At 38.0% G+C, this 17,708-nt stretch overlaps 1 protein-coding gene across 22 annotated transcripts in view; it reads left to right on the top strand.

The window, feature by feature from the left end:
- MAPK10 (mitogen-activated protein kinase 10) overlaps nucleotides 1–17,708 on the top strand; it is a 167,377-nt gene that overhangs the window by 33,695 nt on the left and 115,974 nt on the right. For 8 of the 22 annotated variants that reach the window (XM_065061827.1, XM_065061832.1, XM_065061830.1 and 5 more), the window contains exon 3: nucleotides 2,653–2,700. The exons of 9 other annotated variants lie outside the window; for them this stretch is intronic. Coding sequence is in view for 1 of the 13 variants with exons in the window: in XM_065061822.1 (XP_064917894.1) it covers nucleotides 15,379–15,407 (29 nt within the window). In the remaining 12 variants the exon portion in view is untranslated. Of the gene's footprint in view, nucleotides 1–2,652; nucleotides 2,701–6,868; nucleotides 7,004–15,378; nucleotides 15,408–17,708 lie in introns of all 22 variants that reach the window. 5 more of the 22 variants (XM_065061824.1, XM_021289207.2, XM_065061835.1 and 2 more) reach the window with 2 other exon arrangements.

Here is a 17,708-nt window from a genome sequence, read left to right on the forward strand (position 1 = left end):
TATTTCCTGCATAGTTCTGTAAAGCAGAACTGAGTTAACAACTATCTGACAAATTAATTAATAAATGTTCAGCATCATGAAAATTGTCAATAGGATACTAACTAAGCTTTTATCCAAAACTGGTTAGGCAGGGCCGCACTTCATTCAAATGAAATACATGAACTGGATGGAATCGGTGGCTTGGAAGGTTCTGCATTTTGCTGAGTGTTGGAAGGGTGCAAATGTAACTAGCCTGTTAGTAGACTTACTTGTTTTGAGTCTGAGAGTGGAGTTGAATCAGGGATATAGGTGACAATACAGTACTTAAGATGTTTGGACACTTCACCTCTCTCTGCTAATCATTTCAATTGGCAGCAGCATTTGTGCAGCACACATACCTAATATTGACTTAATCGCACTATTCTGAGAGGGAAATATACACCATCCCTACTAATAATTTTTTTATTGCAAAGGTTAGTGCATGAAAGGTTTGCAGTCTTCAGAGTTAGAGCTGAGAGCTTGTTGGGCTGTGCATTCTGTTGTGGTTTGGTGATTGATAGATTACCATCTTGGAAACCTGTATTAGCAAATGTAGGAAAACATTTTGAGCAGCCAAACAATTGTTTTGTTTGTTCATTTGCACTATGAGATATGGAGGCTCTCTACATGACCTGAAGGAATTATCACTTCTTCTGGGTGGAGAGGACATTGGCATTTCAACATGTGATGTCATTGCATATGAGAAACATCTGGCAAATATGTGAAGCAGAACCAAACTTCTACTTTTACTTGCAGCATGTAAAATGGCCTGCTCAACTGAAACCTAATCACAGATTGCTCAGTCCCTTATCACAGATCAGAACCACAAGTTTAATTGGCAATTTTAGATTGCTCAGGGTCTAAGCTGAGGAAAATTGTCCATATTATGTTGAGGATAAGTGGTTACTTACATGGGAAGTCTTGCCAGCAACAGTTGCATTGTCAGCAGTGGAAAATATTCAGAGTTAATTTTAAATTGAAATCCCAGAGCTTTCATCTGAACACCCGCTGTTTCCAGTTTGTAAAATACAAGAGATGAGTAAGGTGGCCATTTTATGAAGTACTTTGCCATAAATGAACACTAAAATGTTAAGCAGTCATCTTTTGTATTGACGTTAATATTTTTCTGTTTCTGTAACTTTTAAACTTTTGTGATAACATTGGCTACTTCATTGCACAGTTGCAGTAGTGAAGGGAAGAAGACATACAGTCCTTATTCTGGCTTCTTAGAACTTTGTATGTATAGCCTTAATTGTTATGATGAAAGCTGAGACTTTATGGAGTTATTCTTCGAGGAAATGATATAAGAACTAGCCCTGGATTTCCAGTTTTATTTTCCATCAGCTTCAGGTTGCTGGACAGTTTGGATTTTGGGTGGTGAAAAAGTGGAAAAAGAAGGAGGATTTTCTACCTTTATACACAATAGTTAAAGTGCTTTTATATATGTTTTTTTTTTTTTTTTAGGTAAAACAATATTAGTTTTCTCATAAAAGATGCTAGTTGCATGCTGGTGTTTCAGAAGCCTTGCAGCAATTTAATGTAATACATACAAAGTTATCTTTATTTTAAAACAAATATGTAGAATTTAAAGCAAGATTCACAAGGTTTCCAGTGATTTTGGGGCACTTCCTGCTTCTGAGTTCCCAACAAAAGGATACTTTGGAACTAATTTTTTGAGGAGCTGCTTGTGCCCAGACTCCTGTGAAAGTTACCGGATTTGTGAGTTTTCTACTCGTCCTAGATTTTTCTTCTTGCAACAGTTTGCATAGTCAGAGCCAGACATAGGATGTTTAAACAGTGTGCTGAAGACAATTACTGAAATTAGCTGCCCCCTGTGAATTGTAACCATTTTATACTGCCAGGAATGCTGTGGCAATACCACAAATGGTGTTCCCTGGAGTTTAAGGTGCTGTGAAACCTCTCAGCCTTGGAAGAGTTGAGCAGTTTGGCATAGGATGGTACCCATGTCAGACAGCTTGATGAGCAGATACAGTAGTTATCCTGTGCCATTTTCTCTCTGTGCGTCCTGTAGTAGGGTATGGCTTACTGGATTTTATTTTGACCGTTTTATCTGATTGTTCTCAATATTCATGTGGATATTGTGATGTATGTTTGATATTTCCAACCTTGTTAACTGTCAGTAGAATAGCCTTTTTGAGAAGTATATGTACAACAATAATCTGAGTGCCTCTAGATAACTAGAATTTTTGCATTGCATGTGCAGCTAAAAGCAGTCTTTCATGGATTGTTAGATCATTTAATCTCTGAACATGTTGAGTTCTGTTAAAAAAGGTACCAGTTGGGTCAGTTGTTTTTCAAGCTGTTTGTCTTACTGCACTTTATTTCCACCAATATGTCATTTTTTAAAAAATGCATCTGTTTGTAGAAGGGTTTTGTCATAGACTGTATTTCATGCATAAGGAGTGTTTGAAGGTGTCATTGCCCTTCAAAGCCCTATTTGTGCTTTCCTTAGCATGGTACAGCATCCCATCTTATATATGACATATCTACCTCATCTGATTTCTGCTTATTAATATGTTCCTGTGGCGAGAAATAATTTTGAAATTTCCTTTCTCAGTTTTGTAAGCAGCTCATGAGTATGTTAGCTAATGTTTTTGTAATAATATTTTGCAGGATAGTGCCCATTGTTACCGAGGAAGATGAAATGGATGGTGTCTTAGGGTCTGTATTAATTTCAGTTTATTTCACTTTATTTCACTATCAATGCTTCCTGTTTTTCTGAATACAGTGAAAGTTGTGGGGCATCTTACTAAAATAGAATGGGATTAATCTACTGTAGAATATAATATACCCTTTCATCTGTAATTTGTCCTTTTATTTAGAGATTTTCCTATATTTGCAATGGCTTCGTCTTTCTTTATCCAGATTAAGGCTATGCTCTGCTGACATTATGCCATCCTGGCAATACAAACATACCATATCCTAGTCAAATAAACACATTCACATCTCCTTTAATGATCAATGACTTTGTTTCAGAATTGGTTTGCTGTAGTGTTTAAAAACTTAAATAAACACTTAACAGTTACTCATGTACAATTCCAAAATTCCATGGAGGATGATTTTGTATTTAGTACCAAGAACTGGCATTTTGCTGTTGTCAACAGCAGAAAGGCAGGGCCACAGGTATTCTAATGAAAACTTTTTGGCAGTTGACTGGTTAAATGTTTTCATATAGATAAGTTGAGTTATCCTGGATAATATTCAGATATGCAGTGCTGCTGTTAGATATGAGCATCATCCATATGCTTTTTCCCTTCAGAACAGCTGATGGTAAAGACATAGAGAGCTGTGGTTGCCTAAGGCCCTTCCCAATGAGGCTCTGTTGTACCAATGAAATAATGTTATCTGTTGTACAGAAGAAAAATGAAACAAGACCAGTCTGGGATGTTTGTTCCCCATTTGCTTTTGCAAATGCATGTATTGATTCTAGGGCAAGAAGTGCAGCCTGAAGCTAAAGGAGGAAGAAAGTTTTCACTAGCTTTTAAGAAACCACTCCCAAAAGGGAGAACAATTAGTAAAATAAACCAGGTGGCCATGGAGGCATCATTACTGCAAGTAAACCATAACTTTCTACAAAAAAGGTTGGCAAGTTGCCACACAAAGAATACAGATTGGACTATACTAGCTAAGGTATGCTGTGCCTGTAACTTGACCACACAGCTGAATTAGTTTCAATGACGTTGCTCTAGATAGTTGCATGTGCAAAATAGCAGGACTTTGTTCTGAAATCACTGCAGTCTGTCAAATTCAGTTACTTTTTCAGATTATCCAGTGAAGCTCCTCTCCTGTAATATGCTTTCTTCCATTATATTTTAACTAATTGGTTGCAAACTTAAATATTCATAGAAAGTGAGTAATTTCACATCAAGGATGAAAGCTGTTGCACAGTTTTTAGGGCACTGCTGTACTTGATTACTGCATGCTAGCAAGTTCCTAAGCATGTAAGAAATGCCAAAGAAATGAATGTGTAATGCCTGTGTACCTTTGAAGCCAGGCCCACATTATATTATTTTGCTGAATAAGAATGCAGACAGAAGTATCTTTGGAATAAGGAGTATGTTTTCTGTTGTGGGTATTAGTCAGAGGCATTAATAGCAGACAACAGGTACTTAAGATAGTTTTTTTTTATCGGGAAACAGGAGGGTAGAGTTTCCTTTACTACTAATAGTAGTGTGAATTTTCACTATAGAAACAAATGGCTGGAATAGACATTGGTCTTTTTGTTAAATAGGAAGTAAGTGCAACTTGTGCCAGTGTTGCAATGTTACTTTTTGTATTTTTTTTTTTTTACTTTGGGTAATCTGATGATAAACCTAGTCTTTCAGAAACCTTATAAAATATAGTCTGTCGTCTCCTAGAGTTCATTCAAAACCAGGTATCATGCAAAGAATTGTCCAGCCCTCTTACGAAACTGGTAAATTTGTGTCAAACAGGGTCCTTGGCATTTTGTTTTGCAAGAGAATGTTTCCCCTCTTACTATCCTCATCTCCATTAAATTAAGGCCATAGTATAAAGGACATTATAGACAAAGTTATTAATACTTCTGCCTTCATGATAATGTTTTTCATATCAAGCTAATTATCCAGCCCAATAACAGATTTTATTGCTAAAATCCATGAAGGGAAAGAACTCCAGTTAACCCACAGTTAGCTTTAGATGGTAAGCTGAATATGTTGTAGGTGATAGAGCGGAATATTGTAATGAGTCCTGGAAATCGTAACATCAGCAGTGTGAGTGATGAGTGTGTTCTGCAGTAGCACTTTTCTTGCTGTCTCTTCTTAAAATTGGTTAGGACGAGGCAGAGCCTTTGAACTCCACTGGTGGTAAGGTCAGAGCATTGACGACGGATGCTCATATTTTTATCATCGAAGGTTACCCACTGTATATATCATAGGTAGATGACTACCATGTTTGTGACTCTTACTTTGTGTGTTGTCTTTGTTTTTTCCGAAAGATAAAAGTATTTGCCCAAACAGCATTCTGCTGTGAGCAAGTCAGTGCTGTAGTGGTCTCTTCCTTGTAATCCAGATTGGCAAACATCTTGGCAGTACTTCAGAACGATGGCGTTTATGTTTAAGGAAGGTGATGCATTGTGAAAGCTGTCACGTTATGTTGTACTGATGGAGGAGCCAACTGGAATTACAGAGACAGAACTCTCTTCAGTCACTGTAACCTGTGGTTTCTGAACCGAAAACCGTTCTTTTTAAAGCTAGCAAAAATGCGTCTTTAGATACTTTGAGGCGCAGCATGCTATAACTACTATAAGCATTGCCCATCGAATATTCCATACACAGGATCTTTGTCTGAATATGTCAACTGCAAGAATGCTTATGAATGAATTTTTGTCCAGGAGGATAATCCCATGAAAAAAGGATATAAAAAGTGACTGATGTTTAGCTGAGGTGCACGGTATCTAGGTCAACCAGTTAAATTTCTGACTGACCTGCCTTTTCTTATGGAATGCAATCTAAAATAAAATATGCAGCTGAAGAAAACAATCTGATTTTAGCCTTGGAACTTCAGTGTTTGCGATTACCACATATCTCAGCAGCATTTATTATTTGGGCCTCATTGCTGTGCTATTGTAGTTTCTGTGAAAGAAGGAGTTGGCTTATGGGAAGTCATGGAATGGGATGCAGCAAGGAACAGTTTCGATTTGATCAAGCCATCATGCTGTACATCACCTGCTTAGCGTTATTTTGGGACTTGTTACTATAGTCAATTCAGAGTTGCAAAATCACAAGTTGGCAGCCTAGTCCTTCAGACCTTTCCTTCATTTGTTCCAATCTGAATTATGTTGGTAGGTGTCAAGTGGCACAGTTGGCTCTGGTGGGATGGGCCTTCGATAATGTTTGAAGTGAAGTAGGTAACTAGTAGTAATTTGATTGGGTCATCTGTCTGCAAGTCCTGGATAGCTGAGAATTAGATGAGAAAATGAGGTCCAGGGCACAATGGGGTTTGTCTGTGACTGTCCACTCTAACGTTTCCCATGTAGTTTTAACAAGCTAGTGTGCTATGCAGTTGCAATTAGTAAGAGGTAACAGCAGACATGGCTCTCCCTTGGGAAGTATGAGGTAGCTGCATGAGTGTGTGTCAAGGTAAATCTTGTAGCTGAGTCACTGGCTTTACAGAACTCCAGTGCAGTACTAGCTTATTTGCTTGCCTTTTAAACTTTATAGAAAATGTGATGTTGTAAATGGTGTGGTTTCCCTACTAATAAAATGTCCATAATACATACTTAAACCTTACAAGTCTTCTGAAAACTACCCCAGCTGTAGCAGATGAAAAAGAGCTTAGGTGGTTCTTCCCCTCCCCTCCCCTCAAAAAAATACAGAGAACTTTCACATATATTTGAATTGTGAGTTATTATTTCTCAGGCAGTTAATATACAGACCTAGTGAGAGACACCCTCAAAAAAAGAGCAGCTACATGGAAGTACAACCTTGTTTTGTAGTGCTTTGCTTCTGATTATCCTTGAAGGCTTACTCATTGTTCCAAATAGTGAGAATCGAGTTTTGTTTAGCATGTAGCAGGCCACAGTATACCTGCAAGAGCAGCCCTCAAATCAGTCAGTATTCATGTGTTACCACAGGTCACAAAGAGGTAAAGAGTAACCACAGCAAGAGATGAGAACTGGACGGTGAAATGAACTCAGAGGGGACCGAATTACAGCCGAAGCTAAATAAAATACGACCCAGTAATTTCATTTTGATATCTTAGCTTTCGGATATTCAGCTGCTTTTCTTATGCAAAATAAATTTTCAAAGGGTGGAAGAGGAGACATTCAGGAGTACTATTGTTCATTCACATTTCTCTGTGCTTCATGCAGACATTGGCACCAACAGGGTGAGCTAGCACTTGACTGTCTGATAGTGTGAATCCTGCAGCAGCTTCTTATTGCAAAACAACAACAAAAACTTAAGAAAGATTCCTTTGAAATTGTGGAAGTGGCTTGAGATTCCAGGTGAGTGATACAGAGTGAGCTTTGCTTCACATGTCCATCAGCAAAAAAACTTCCTCAGTGAATTGAATTTAGTGTCTTGTTTTGGGGACATCAAAGGCAGCCAGATATGATGTCGCTTCTTACATTCTTATCTACATAGATTGGGGCAGCATCTGCTTTCAGTAATTTTTTAAACTTTTTACATGATTTCATTTTGCATTTTAAACTCTAGAACTCTGCTGACAGAAAATGCACGTATATATAAATTAAAAATAATAATCTGTGTCTGTGATACAGTTAAAGGTATCTTTCATACAATATGATTATATATTTCACATTTTCACTGTATCACAAGAGAATCTGTGAGTGCCAGGATTGAATAACGTCCATTCTTCCGTGGCATCGCTTCTTTGGCCATTAACTAGGACAGTGGCCTAGTGCTGCAACTTAGTCAGTAATGTCACACGGATTTATCTTAGGATGTTAATAACTAGAAGTTTCTAATTTCTTTTGCTTTGTATTATACAGCTTTGACTAAAATGCACCTATTTGGTCTTGGATTTTATCTTAAGTGGCTACAACTTTCTCTTATTATTATAAAATTCTTTTACATGCATAGCACTGATCAGAAGGGAGAAGAGAGCTAGTGAAATAAAGATGTTTTACCTTAAAATTCAGCGTATCTGTTAAGCAGTTTCCAGTTTGATTTTTAGATGTGCTATGCAAAGTCCTTCAGTACATCCATCAGGGAAGCAGAACACTCTAGGCAAATTGCTTTGCTGAATCTGGACTGTAAAACAAAACTGAAAGGTGTAAGTTTGGTGCTATAAATATGAGGCCTTTATTGCACACCAGAACACCATTTAATGAAATAAACCAAACACTGGTGAAAACAGTAAAAAGATTTGTTGAATACACTAGCTCAGTACCAGCCAAAGTGTGCCTTGCAGTAATTTTTTGAGATTGTGAACATGTTGTGTAATCAGAAATGCAGTTACTGAACTGACACAAAAAATATTCTTAGGGTTGAAATGCCTACATCAGTCATAGAAAGCTTCTCTGTTATGAGATTAAGAAATCTTATGTTTTAGTAGGACCCGTAGCAACAGGATAAGGGGTGACGGTTTTAGACTAAAGGAGGGCAGGTTCATGCTAGACATGAAGAAGAAACTTTTTATGGTGAGGGTGGTGAAACACTGGCCCACGTTGCCCAGATTGGTGGTGGATGCCCCATCCCTGGAGAAATCCCAGGCCAGGCTGGATGGGGCTCTGAACAAACTGATCTGGTTGAAGATGTCCCTGCTCATGGCAGCAGGGTTGGAGTAGATGAGCTTTGAAGATCTCTTCCAACTTGAACTATCCTATGATTCTATATAAACAATGTACTCAAAAGACAGAAGATGCCACTGATACTTGGGGAGTGGGTGTCAATAGTTGCTGTCAGTATCTAACTGTATGGGAAGGTTTCTCTTGTCTTTGCCCCACTGCCAGCTTACTTCTGCTGAGCGTGAATGCCTTTTGGGAGACATGTGTGTGTCTTCTCCAGGCTGAGTCTATGGATGTTAATTTCTTGGCTTTTATTTACTACATTCTGGCTCTTGTTTGTTTGAAAATTTAGTTTCACAGTGACATATTTTGTACTTTCTTTACTAAGCATGTAAAACTGTAGCCTCTATTAAAACCTGAAGTAATTGTACAGTCTCTTTCTTTGGGCTATCTTGAAATGAGTTGGGACTAGCCTCATACTTCTACTGCTTCCTTTTGAACATTGTTTAGTTGCAGTCTTTTAATTCTGTTGGCCTCAGTTCGCGTGGTGATTTTGTTTATAGTAACTTTTGTTTTGATAGAAAACAAATTGAGCCTTATAGATATGTTTGTATTCAAACAGATTCTAACAAGTGCTTTGATCATGCACATATTTGATTTCATCAGGTAATGTTCGATGTTGTAGTGTTACAATGTTACTGTCCACTTCTGTGCACTAGATAACCATTTTTGTATTAAGAGTAAAATATTAAAATACTGCTCTCTCTTTTCCCCCCTAATTTCTTCTTTGTCTAATCATTGAAGATAGCCTTTAATTTTCCAAATTTGTAGGTATATTGCTATTTGTGGATCTTTGCCTATTTTATTTTTTTTTTAATTATTTTTATTCATTAACATCTTAATATTTCTCTTTGCCTATTTTTAACACAGTTACCAGTTATGTAAGCTATTTATCCATACATGAAATTTAGGCAAAACCAAATTGTTTTGAAGTATCTATATGCTTTAAGTATACTGTGTGATGTATAAAACTGCCATTTTCCTTTATTTAGGTTTTGTTAAATGTATGTCTGTGCTGTAGTCAGTGCAAGGTTATAGCGCACGTGCAGCTGGTGTTCAATTAGGTGATGTGAGCACTGAGAACAGTGGAGTGTCAGCAGTGTGGAACTCACTATGAACTAGAGGGAAAAGGGGTTGATGCCCACCTGTTGCTGCTCACCTGCATGCTGCTGTGGCTATACAATTAGTAGTGCCCAAGGTGGCTTGTTGAAAGCCTGTGTGATCTGAGTACCTAAGCTGAAGCTACGTCACTCTGATTTTACCAATAATGTGAGATTGCTACACCTATCTTGTAAACTCTGGCTTACTTGCAGTCTTTGAACAGATAGTGTGAAACCTGACTTTAGATGTTGGGTTCCTCATATGAGTTTGCGTTCTGGGACTTGAAGGCAGTTGGATTTAGTGTCTGGGTTCGATATAAAACAGAGAAAGATCCAAGCTGTCAAATGCTTTCCTTTTCAAAGGTAGTTGGCTCTCGTGGCCTTATTCATCTGTCCCTAAACTTCACTATGTCCTCCTGTGTGACACATATGATCATAGTAACAGCAGTATGCAACCAGAATTTTAACGAAGGAGTTTTGTTTTGAGCTTTTCGGTGAGCTCCAATGCATGGGAAATGTGCGTATCTGACAGTACAGAGAAGTGAAGGACAAAGACCCATGTTTTCTCTCTGTCAGAGGGGTTTTTAAACAGCTTGCCATTTCATGTACTTCATTCCACTGTAGGGGTGGGAAGGCTGTAGATTCATTTCTAGCATTGAGTGATCTAGCAGTATGCAGAGAAATCCAGGAAAGGTATTAAAATAGCTATCCCTTTGAATTTGAGAAAAATGTTAACTGAATTCGTCCTGTGTACCTTAATGAATTTGCAAGGAGTGCCTTTGTAATATTTTATTTATGGAATGGTCATCGAGCCAATTACGATATTTTACCCTACCTACAAGATTCCTTATGCTTGATTTCACACAGCATGTAAAGAAATTAGAATGTTTTATAAATATGGATGAATTTTTCAACTTAACGACTTCATGTTGCAAGAGTGATGGTCCTTTCAGAGGTAATGGTGTCCCTATACGCCACTTCAGGTAACAGTTGCATATGTGTGTAATCTCTGAAGACAGTACTTTTTAACCCTCCTAGTCTCAAATTGGTGTTAACTGGATATCAACGTTTCTTGCAGACGTGAGTATCTCTTGGCTGTTCATTCTGCTAGCTCCCTGAATGTGCATTGTCTGAAACCAGTGCTGAACAGCACTTCACAAAAGGTCGTTGAAATCAAACATTTGATTTTATACATTTACCTCAGTTACATTAAATTTGAGTGACAACACTGACACATGCTTGCAAGGACTGCTGCATGTTAATATATTCATGGACACTTGCTAATCTGAGCTTGTCTTTAAATGAGTTATGCTAAGGATTTCGGGTGCATAGAGTACAGTAGATAAGCTTATATTTTAAGAAACAATTTTGTGGTTTTGTTGTTGGTTTTTTTACGTACAACTGCTTTATTAGGTGTATCACTGTACATTCACTCTTACTTTGTAGAGTATGGCACCATGTGCTCTGCTGTTTTATTTAATAGGATTGTTTTCTGTTTCTGTTGTACATTGCTGTTTCTGGCAATGTTGCTTGTGGACAGTTACTCAAGACTGTAATTGTGATTAGCTTTTACTTAATGTTTTATTTCTCTGAAGGACAAATAGTGCCTGCTCTTTGTGCAGGCCTGGGGGATCCCAGATGGAACCCTGCTGGCAAGCAGTGCTACTTCATTGTGCCTGTATGGGTCTGAGGAACGATGAGTAATCAACATGTGGACCCATATGAGCTGAAATATTTTCAGATGAAGGATGTAAAGAGTCTCTGGGTGCTGTAAGTAGAGGTAATACATGTCTGTTAGGCAGCAAAATCTAATAACTTATGGGGTGGTGTTTCTGAAAGCCTTCCGTTCATAATAAATTTTGCTTATGAACTTCAGAAAACATGTATAGTCTGAGCTTGATATTTAGGCACTACACAGTGTGAATTAAGTATTCATCTGTGTTTTCCATGGGACAAGTAGGAACATAGAGTAAAACGTGCTGATGTCAGAGTATGAACTTTGTTCTGTCGTAGTATGCAGTTAGTAGTTTTGTTCTCTTTGTGAGTAGAGGCCGGGCCAGTTAGTGAAGTCTGTTGTAGACATTGAGCTAGATGTGACATGAAATGAGAAACAGGGTATTAGCATAGTGTTTCTGTGTTCTACTACCACATTCATGTTTGTGATTAAATACTGCTCAGCACTAGGTGACTATCTTCCAACTGAGTCATCGTTTTTCTTGAAGAAGGCGTTTTCACAGTGTTTTCTAATGTAAACCTGAACAGAGTAATTATTTATCTATTGAGTACTCATTTGGCATAACCAGAAAAGAAGGAATCTCAGTATAGTCAAGGATATTTAAACTGATGTTTTCCCCAAGATAAGACCAGCTTTAGCTTTTTTTCATCACAGATTTATTTGGTTATGCATGTCATCAGAGGAAAATCCTGAAGGAACTGGAAAGAATTGCAAGTTAAGTGTATGCTTGCCACTTCTGATGTGTATAGGGTCTGAAAAAATGTAAGGTTGGTATGCTCCTGAACTGTACACAGTGGCCAATACTCAATTTGATGTGTCATTAAGAATGTGAATACAGCTGCAAGCCCAAAAGGAGAGGATCCCTAGTGAAGCTAGCTTAAATGTTGGTACTCAGAATATTCTTTCTGTAGCGGATGATTGCATGCCTTGCAAGCACTAGAGTATAGAAAAGCTTTTCCTTTGCTGATCCATAGGACTTCTGGCAGCTTGATCATTTAAGCTATTTTGCACTTTTTAACTGTGTGTATTTTTTCTGAGAATAAGTCCTTTTAGCTGAAGCAGATAGGGAGTACCAAAAATTTTTTTTTTTTTTTTGAGATCCTTCAGTCTGTCAGGCCGTTCTTTTTGAAGGACATGTAGAAATCCAAGATTCATGCTGTTTGGTTGAAGAGGTTTTTTTTTTAAAAAGTGACAAAATACACTCTTCAAAACTTAAAATAAGGGAGCCTGAGGTGCAAAGGTTATCTTCTGGGTGTTGAGTTGAATTATTTTTAAAATAAAGACTTGCCTGTCCAAAACCAGACTACATAGTCTCAGCCCAAAACAAGTGTGTGTGAGTGCTTTTTGGTGATCAAACCAGATAAAATCTTTTCATGAGCTTTTACAGCTCTATGTTTTACTGCATTCAGATATTTTATTGGTGTATAAACATGACCTATTGATGTTGTAAAGGATGTGTCCTAAATATTTTGTCCAATCTTTAATCTTAATAGCTATTTTATAACCTGCCCTACCAGGTGCTTCACAGTTTCTGTAGGTCAGGGTAATTCAGCATGTTATCTGACACTTAATCACTTTGTAATAATTTTACTGGATTTAATGTCCATGACAGAAAGGATTCTGTGTTCTTCTGTGAAACAGCCCTCTGCATAGTGATAGCAGTACCTAACTGCTTCAAGGCAGTGTGTTTCAAAATAGGCTGGTTTAATCAATGTAACAGGAAGAAAACAAAAAAAGTCAGTCTCTGCCTTTCTCTCTCTCTCTCCCTTGCACCCTCCTCCCCCCCACTTTCAGATGCTTAAACTGTTCCAGTCTTCATCTGAGTAACTTTCATTGAGTATTTCTTCAGCAAGCATTCACTTGCAGTAACTGGGATTCATTAGGGAGAACTTTGTGCAGAGGGATTACATTATTGTACAGGTGGAAGAATAGGCTTCAGTATGGCAGCATGGATTCATACCTGTAATGTAATAAGGAAAATAAATCATAATTAAACAATAATACTGTAACAAAATTATTTCCCTCAATGATGTTAATTTTGTCTACATACATAGTTAAAATCCATGTGGTTGGTCCCTCTAGTTTGTTTTCCACCCACATGCCTTTTCTGATGAGAACGACATTGGCTAGCAGGCATTCTTTTGTCTCCCTTGGGATTCCATTTTGAAATAGAACTCCTACTCCTGTAGACACTGGAATTTACACTCAAAGATGAATTCAGTATTACCCATTATACAGAGAAATCTGATGAAATCTCATCATCATGAAAGCTCCTGTGTGGTCTCAGTAGAAGTGGACGGTGTAAAGATGAACTCAACAAACTGTTGAAGCTATCCCTGTGAAAGGCAGTCTGCTTTCACATTGAATCGTGGATTAGATGAAATGTATGTAGGCTACGCTTGGATGGGGCTTTGAGCAGCCACATGTAATGAAAGATGTCCTTATCCATGGCAGGGGTGGTGGACTAAATGATCTTTAGAGGTACCTTGCAACCCAAACCATTCTAGGATTCCATAATTTATGCTTAAATATTTAGCATTCATTCTTATTACCAATTTTCACATCATTAGCTACTTGGGTACTTGACTTGGGTCAGCACATGGGAGAAGAATCAGCCACAGAAGTCACAAGTTGTAGTCCTGTCAGTTGTTACAACATCAGGTGTTCCATCAAGAAGTCAGGACTTACGCATGGCCATAGTGTGAGGTCCCTAACCCTGATAACACTGTGATGATGCAGAAACTTCTGTACGAGGCTGTGTGTGCAAGACAGTATTTCTGGCCATTCTTAGGGACATGAATTGACTTACATCATTCAGGCACAATTTGTTTATTAATATGTTTATCATTCTTGTTAAATACTATTTATCTTTTTATTTAGTTTTGATTTGTAATAGGGGTATTGTATGAGACACAATATGATAATCTTGTAATGACGCTATTATGACAATAGTGTGGTATACAAGATCTTTAAGTTCAGCATGTTGTGCTACTATCAGTCTCCGAAAAGTTGTCTGGAGAAACTGAGGTGATAGTTCTTATTGAAAATATGTTTCACACTTTTCATGCAGGTCTTTTCTTTACACTTTTTCAGTGTTCTACATAATTTTGTCATGTTTACATAAGAATAATAACATTGAAATCTCTTGTTATAGGGTGTCTCTGATACAGCGGGGTAACTTCTGACAAGTAGAATGCTCTGCTATAACAGTGCCTTATGCAGTTTTTTTCAGATTAAGCTAAGAAGATTTTGGTAGCAAACTGAAATAGACATACAAGTGCTTTGGTTGTATGCATTCATAAGGGCTGTAGCAGACTTACACAGAGAAGGTTTTTAAAAACATTTACACTGCAGTGTAGATAGGATTTTGTCTGTATTTGGCACTGTGTTAATCCAAACTAACCCTCAGTTAACATCACAGAATTTTATTTCAGTGGTAATTTTCCTCAGCAAATTGTCTGTCCTGCTCGCATGCCTTTGTTTAGACTCTTACTCTGACCTTTATTTTAAATCTCAACAACCATGGAGAAGAAACTTTTGTTTAGAGGTAAATTTCATTTATCCTTCACTAGCAGTAGTTGATACCAGTCACCAATGAACCTGATTTTCCTTCCACTGAAATAACCCATAGAGTTTCCACTGAGTACAGATGTTAAAGGAAGGAATCTTTTTGAGATGAGAAAATGCCTTGAGTTTCTGGCTCCAGGTTGCTTAAATAAGCATATGCCTAGGACTGCCTGTCACTTGCAAAGTATATTTTTGTCTCTGTGTACTCATCAATCATGAGTTGGAGTCTCAAAAAATTATTGGGTCACTTTGTTTTTAAATGGAGAATCTTTGTGTGTTTTGTTCTTGTTTTCCATCTTTTGAGGCTGTTGAGTGTGTTCTGTTGTCTTTCTGCAACTGTGAGGGACAGAAATTTATTTTAAATGACAGTTAAAATTATTAACCTGAAGCTTTGAGAAGAGCAACAAATACCATTGGACTTTGTGATACCATAATAAGAGTTGGCAGCACTAGCAATAATAGTGATAGGAAAAGTGAGCAAAGGGTGGTCATATTGGGCAGTGGCTCATACCCTTTTGAGGATAGCACACACCTGAATTTGAAAGGGCTACACTCTTCTATATACTTAGGAAAATGCATAAAACACTTCTGTTGCTGAGGATTACTTAAAACAAAACTGTGCTTCTCTACTGGTGGTGTTAGTTTTTAAAATTATCCTTCTATTGCAGCTTTGAAATTGGTCCGGGAAAGACTTGTGGTAAGTTTTGTGGACTTATGATAGTCAGATTCCTTTTCTCCTTTTCCCTTTCTTCCCTTCCTCCTCAAAGCAGACCTCTTGAAAATTCAATTTCCATCCGGCCAGCAGCAACAGCTGCTTTGTGCTGTGCTTACTCTGCATGTCTTTGAGAAGTTCTGCTTCAGAAATTGTCATCTTCCATTCCCAGGCATGGAATTGCTCCTACTGTGGAGCTGGTGTAGTGCACATGTCATATTTTTATCTTCATTGAAATGCAGCCAAGACTAGGCATGAATCCCCTGAAATGTCTTGGAAATGCAAATGTCTTTCTGTGGCTGGTTTAATGTGCCTTTCTGATTGTGAATTGGAGGCATCCATCTTGCTTTGACGAGCTTTTGAAACATCCAGTTCATTATTGCTGAAGCTGTGAATTTCATTTGTACAATGTCTCTTTCAACATACGGACTGATAAACCACATCCTGCTTAACAGTAGGATAGAGATTTCTTCTTTTACATCGCAGTTGAATGTTCTTCAGGAGTGATTAGCTATTGAGTAGTACATGCTGGCTTGTCTAGCAGTGCATCTGATGTTCTTCTCTAACCATTCAAGTACTGCAGGTAAATTCTGTCTACCAAAAAAAACCCCAAAACCCTGAACACTGCACTATGTGTTTAATGTTTCACCTTCAAATGTCAGTTTGCCAGTGAATGCTTCCTGATTAAGTATGAAGCAATTGTACTAAATTAAATAGGCTTAATTCATAAACTTCAGTGAAAGAATAAAATTAGTCCACAACTAATGCCCCTTCTGCAATCCAGTAAAATTTTTTTCACTGGTAGTAAATGACTGTTAATTTGGGAGGAATAATATTCTACTATAGGACAAATGGATGCATTTGTCATAGCAGAATGGTTGCTTGTCACCCACCCTTCTGTGACTGACTGGGCTGTTCTGCAATCATGTGGGAACAGTATCCCACAAATGGGAATTAATTTTTCCTTCAGTGTATCTTTAAGGTAGGAGCTTCTGCCTAAAAGAAAGCACCAGCATTCCTACTGAGCAGAAGTATTTGGATTATACAGAGAAAAAAAGAGCTAAAATTATAATACATATTTTAAATTAAACAGATGCAAGTGATAAAATAATAATTCATGTTTCAAAAGGCAGTGTCTGCCTTAGAGAGAGTAATCTCCCTTAAAGGAAACCTTCCACAAAGCAAAGGGGAGAGTAATTATTCTGAAACACATCTCTGAATTAATGAGGCTGCTAAGTAGTGAAATAACAGCAACACATTTTTTATGAAAGCCTTCTGTCTCTGAAGGAGAAGGATGTTGTAAGCTGTTGTTCATTGTGGCCTGTTTCATTGATACCTACATGGCCATCCTAAAGCCTACAGGATGTTGATGGACACAGTGATTTCTTTTGCATGCCTGCATCTTTTTTTTGTAATAGTTGGATTGTGTTGAAATTATTATATAAGTCAAGAATTGAAGTGCAGAGCCAGGAAGATTATCTCTGTGACCGAGGTTTGCTTGGCTTGTACATCCCTTGTACTAGCTGCAATGTGTTGGAGATCTCCCACAAGCAGGACATCATATGTTCTCAAAGGGTGGATAACCTGTCCTGCTTGGATATTGTTGCAAGGTCTAAAGCAAACCTTAAGTTTCTTATATGGTGGATCTGAAATAGTGCTGTGAGTTTTCAGTTTCGTTGAGCTCTCTAGTGTGCATTGGTTGTTTCACTCATCTTGTTCCAGGTCTGTGATTCATCTTTGGCGAACCTAAGCCAAGTGGTGTTCAATTTCCGAATCTTTTGCAGTCCCTCGTGAGATTGGTATTGAGCAACCCTGAAGTCACTTTGTGGAAGCTGAACCTTTAAAATGCCATGGGTAATTTTAAGGGCCATCCCTATGAAGAGGGAACATGCTGCAGGCAGATGTGCTCTCAGCTGTGATGTGCCTTGTTGTGTCTTCCAGAGATGCTCCGTGAGCTCTCAGAGTAGGCACCCCTTCCATGGTGAGCAGAAATTGGTGGTTACTGTGATTTACTTTTGAAGTGACACTGATTTAAAAGCAGAACAAAACCAACACCCCCCCACCCTCCCATTCACAAACCAACCAACCGTAAGCAGTTACTGGTTAATGGTTCATATCTGGCAGGCTTTCAAAATCCAGGGGTAAACAACCATGCAAAGGCATTTCCTTCGCTGTTGTTAAACTCCTGCAAATGTGGTGGAAAAGTTCATTGGAGGCAGAAGATCAAGTCTTGTTGGCAGTAGTTTTGGTTTGTTGTGAAGTGGATAAGAAAACTCCTTAATGTAA

Source organism: Columba livia, chromosome 4 (genome assembly GCF_036013475.1).
Source record: "Columba livia isolate bColLiv1 breed racing homer chromosome 4, bColLiv1.pat.W.v2, whole genome shotgun sequence".
Lineage (NCBI taxonomy): Eukaryota > Metazoa > Chordata > Aves > Columbiformes > Columbidae > Columba > Columba livia.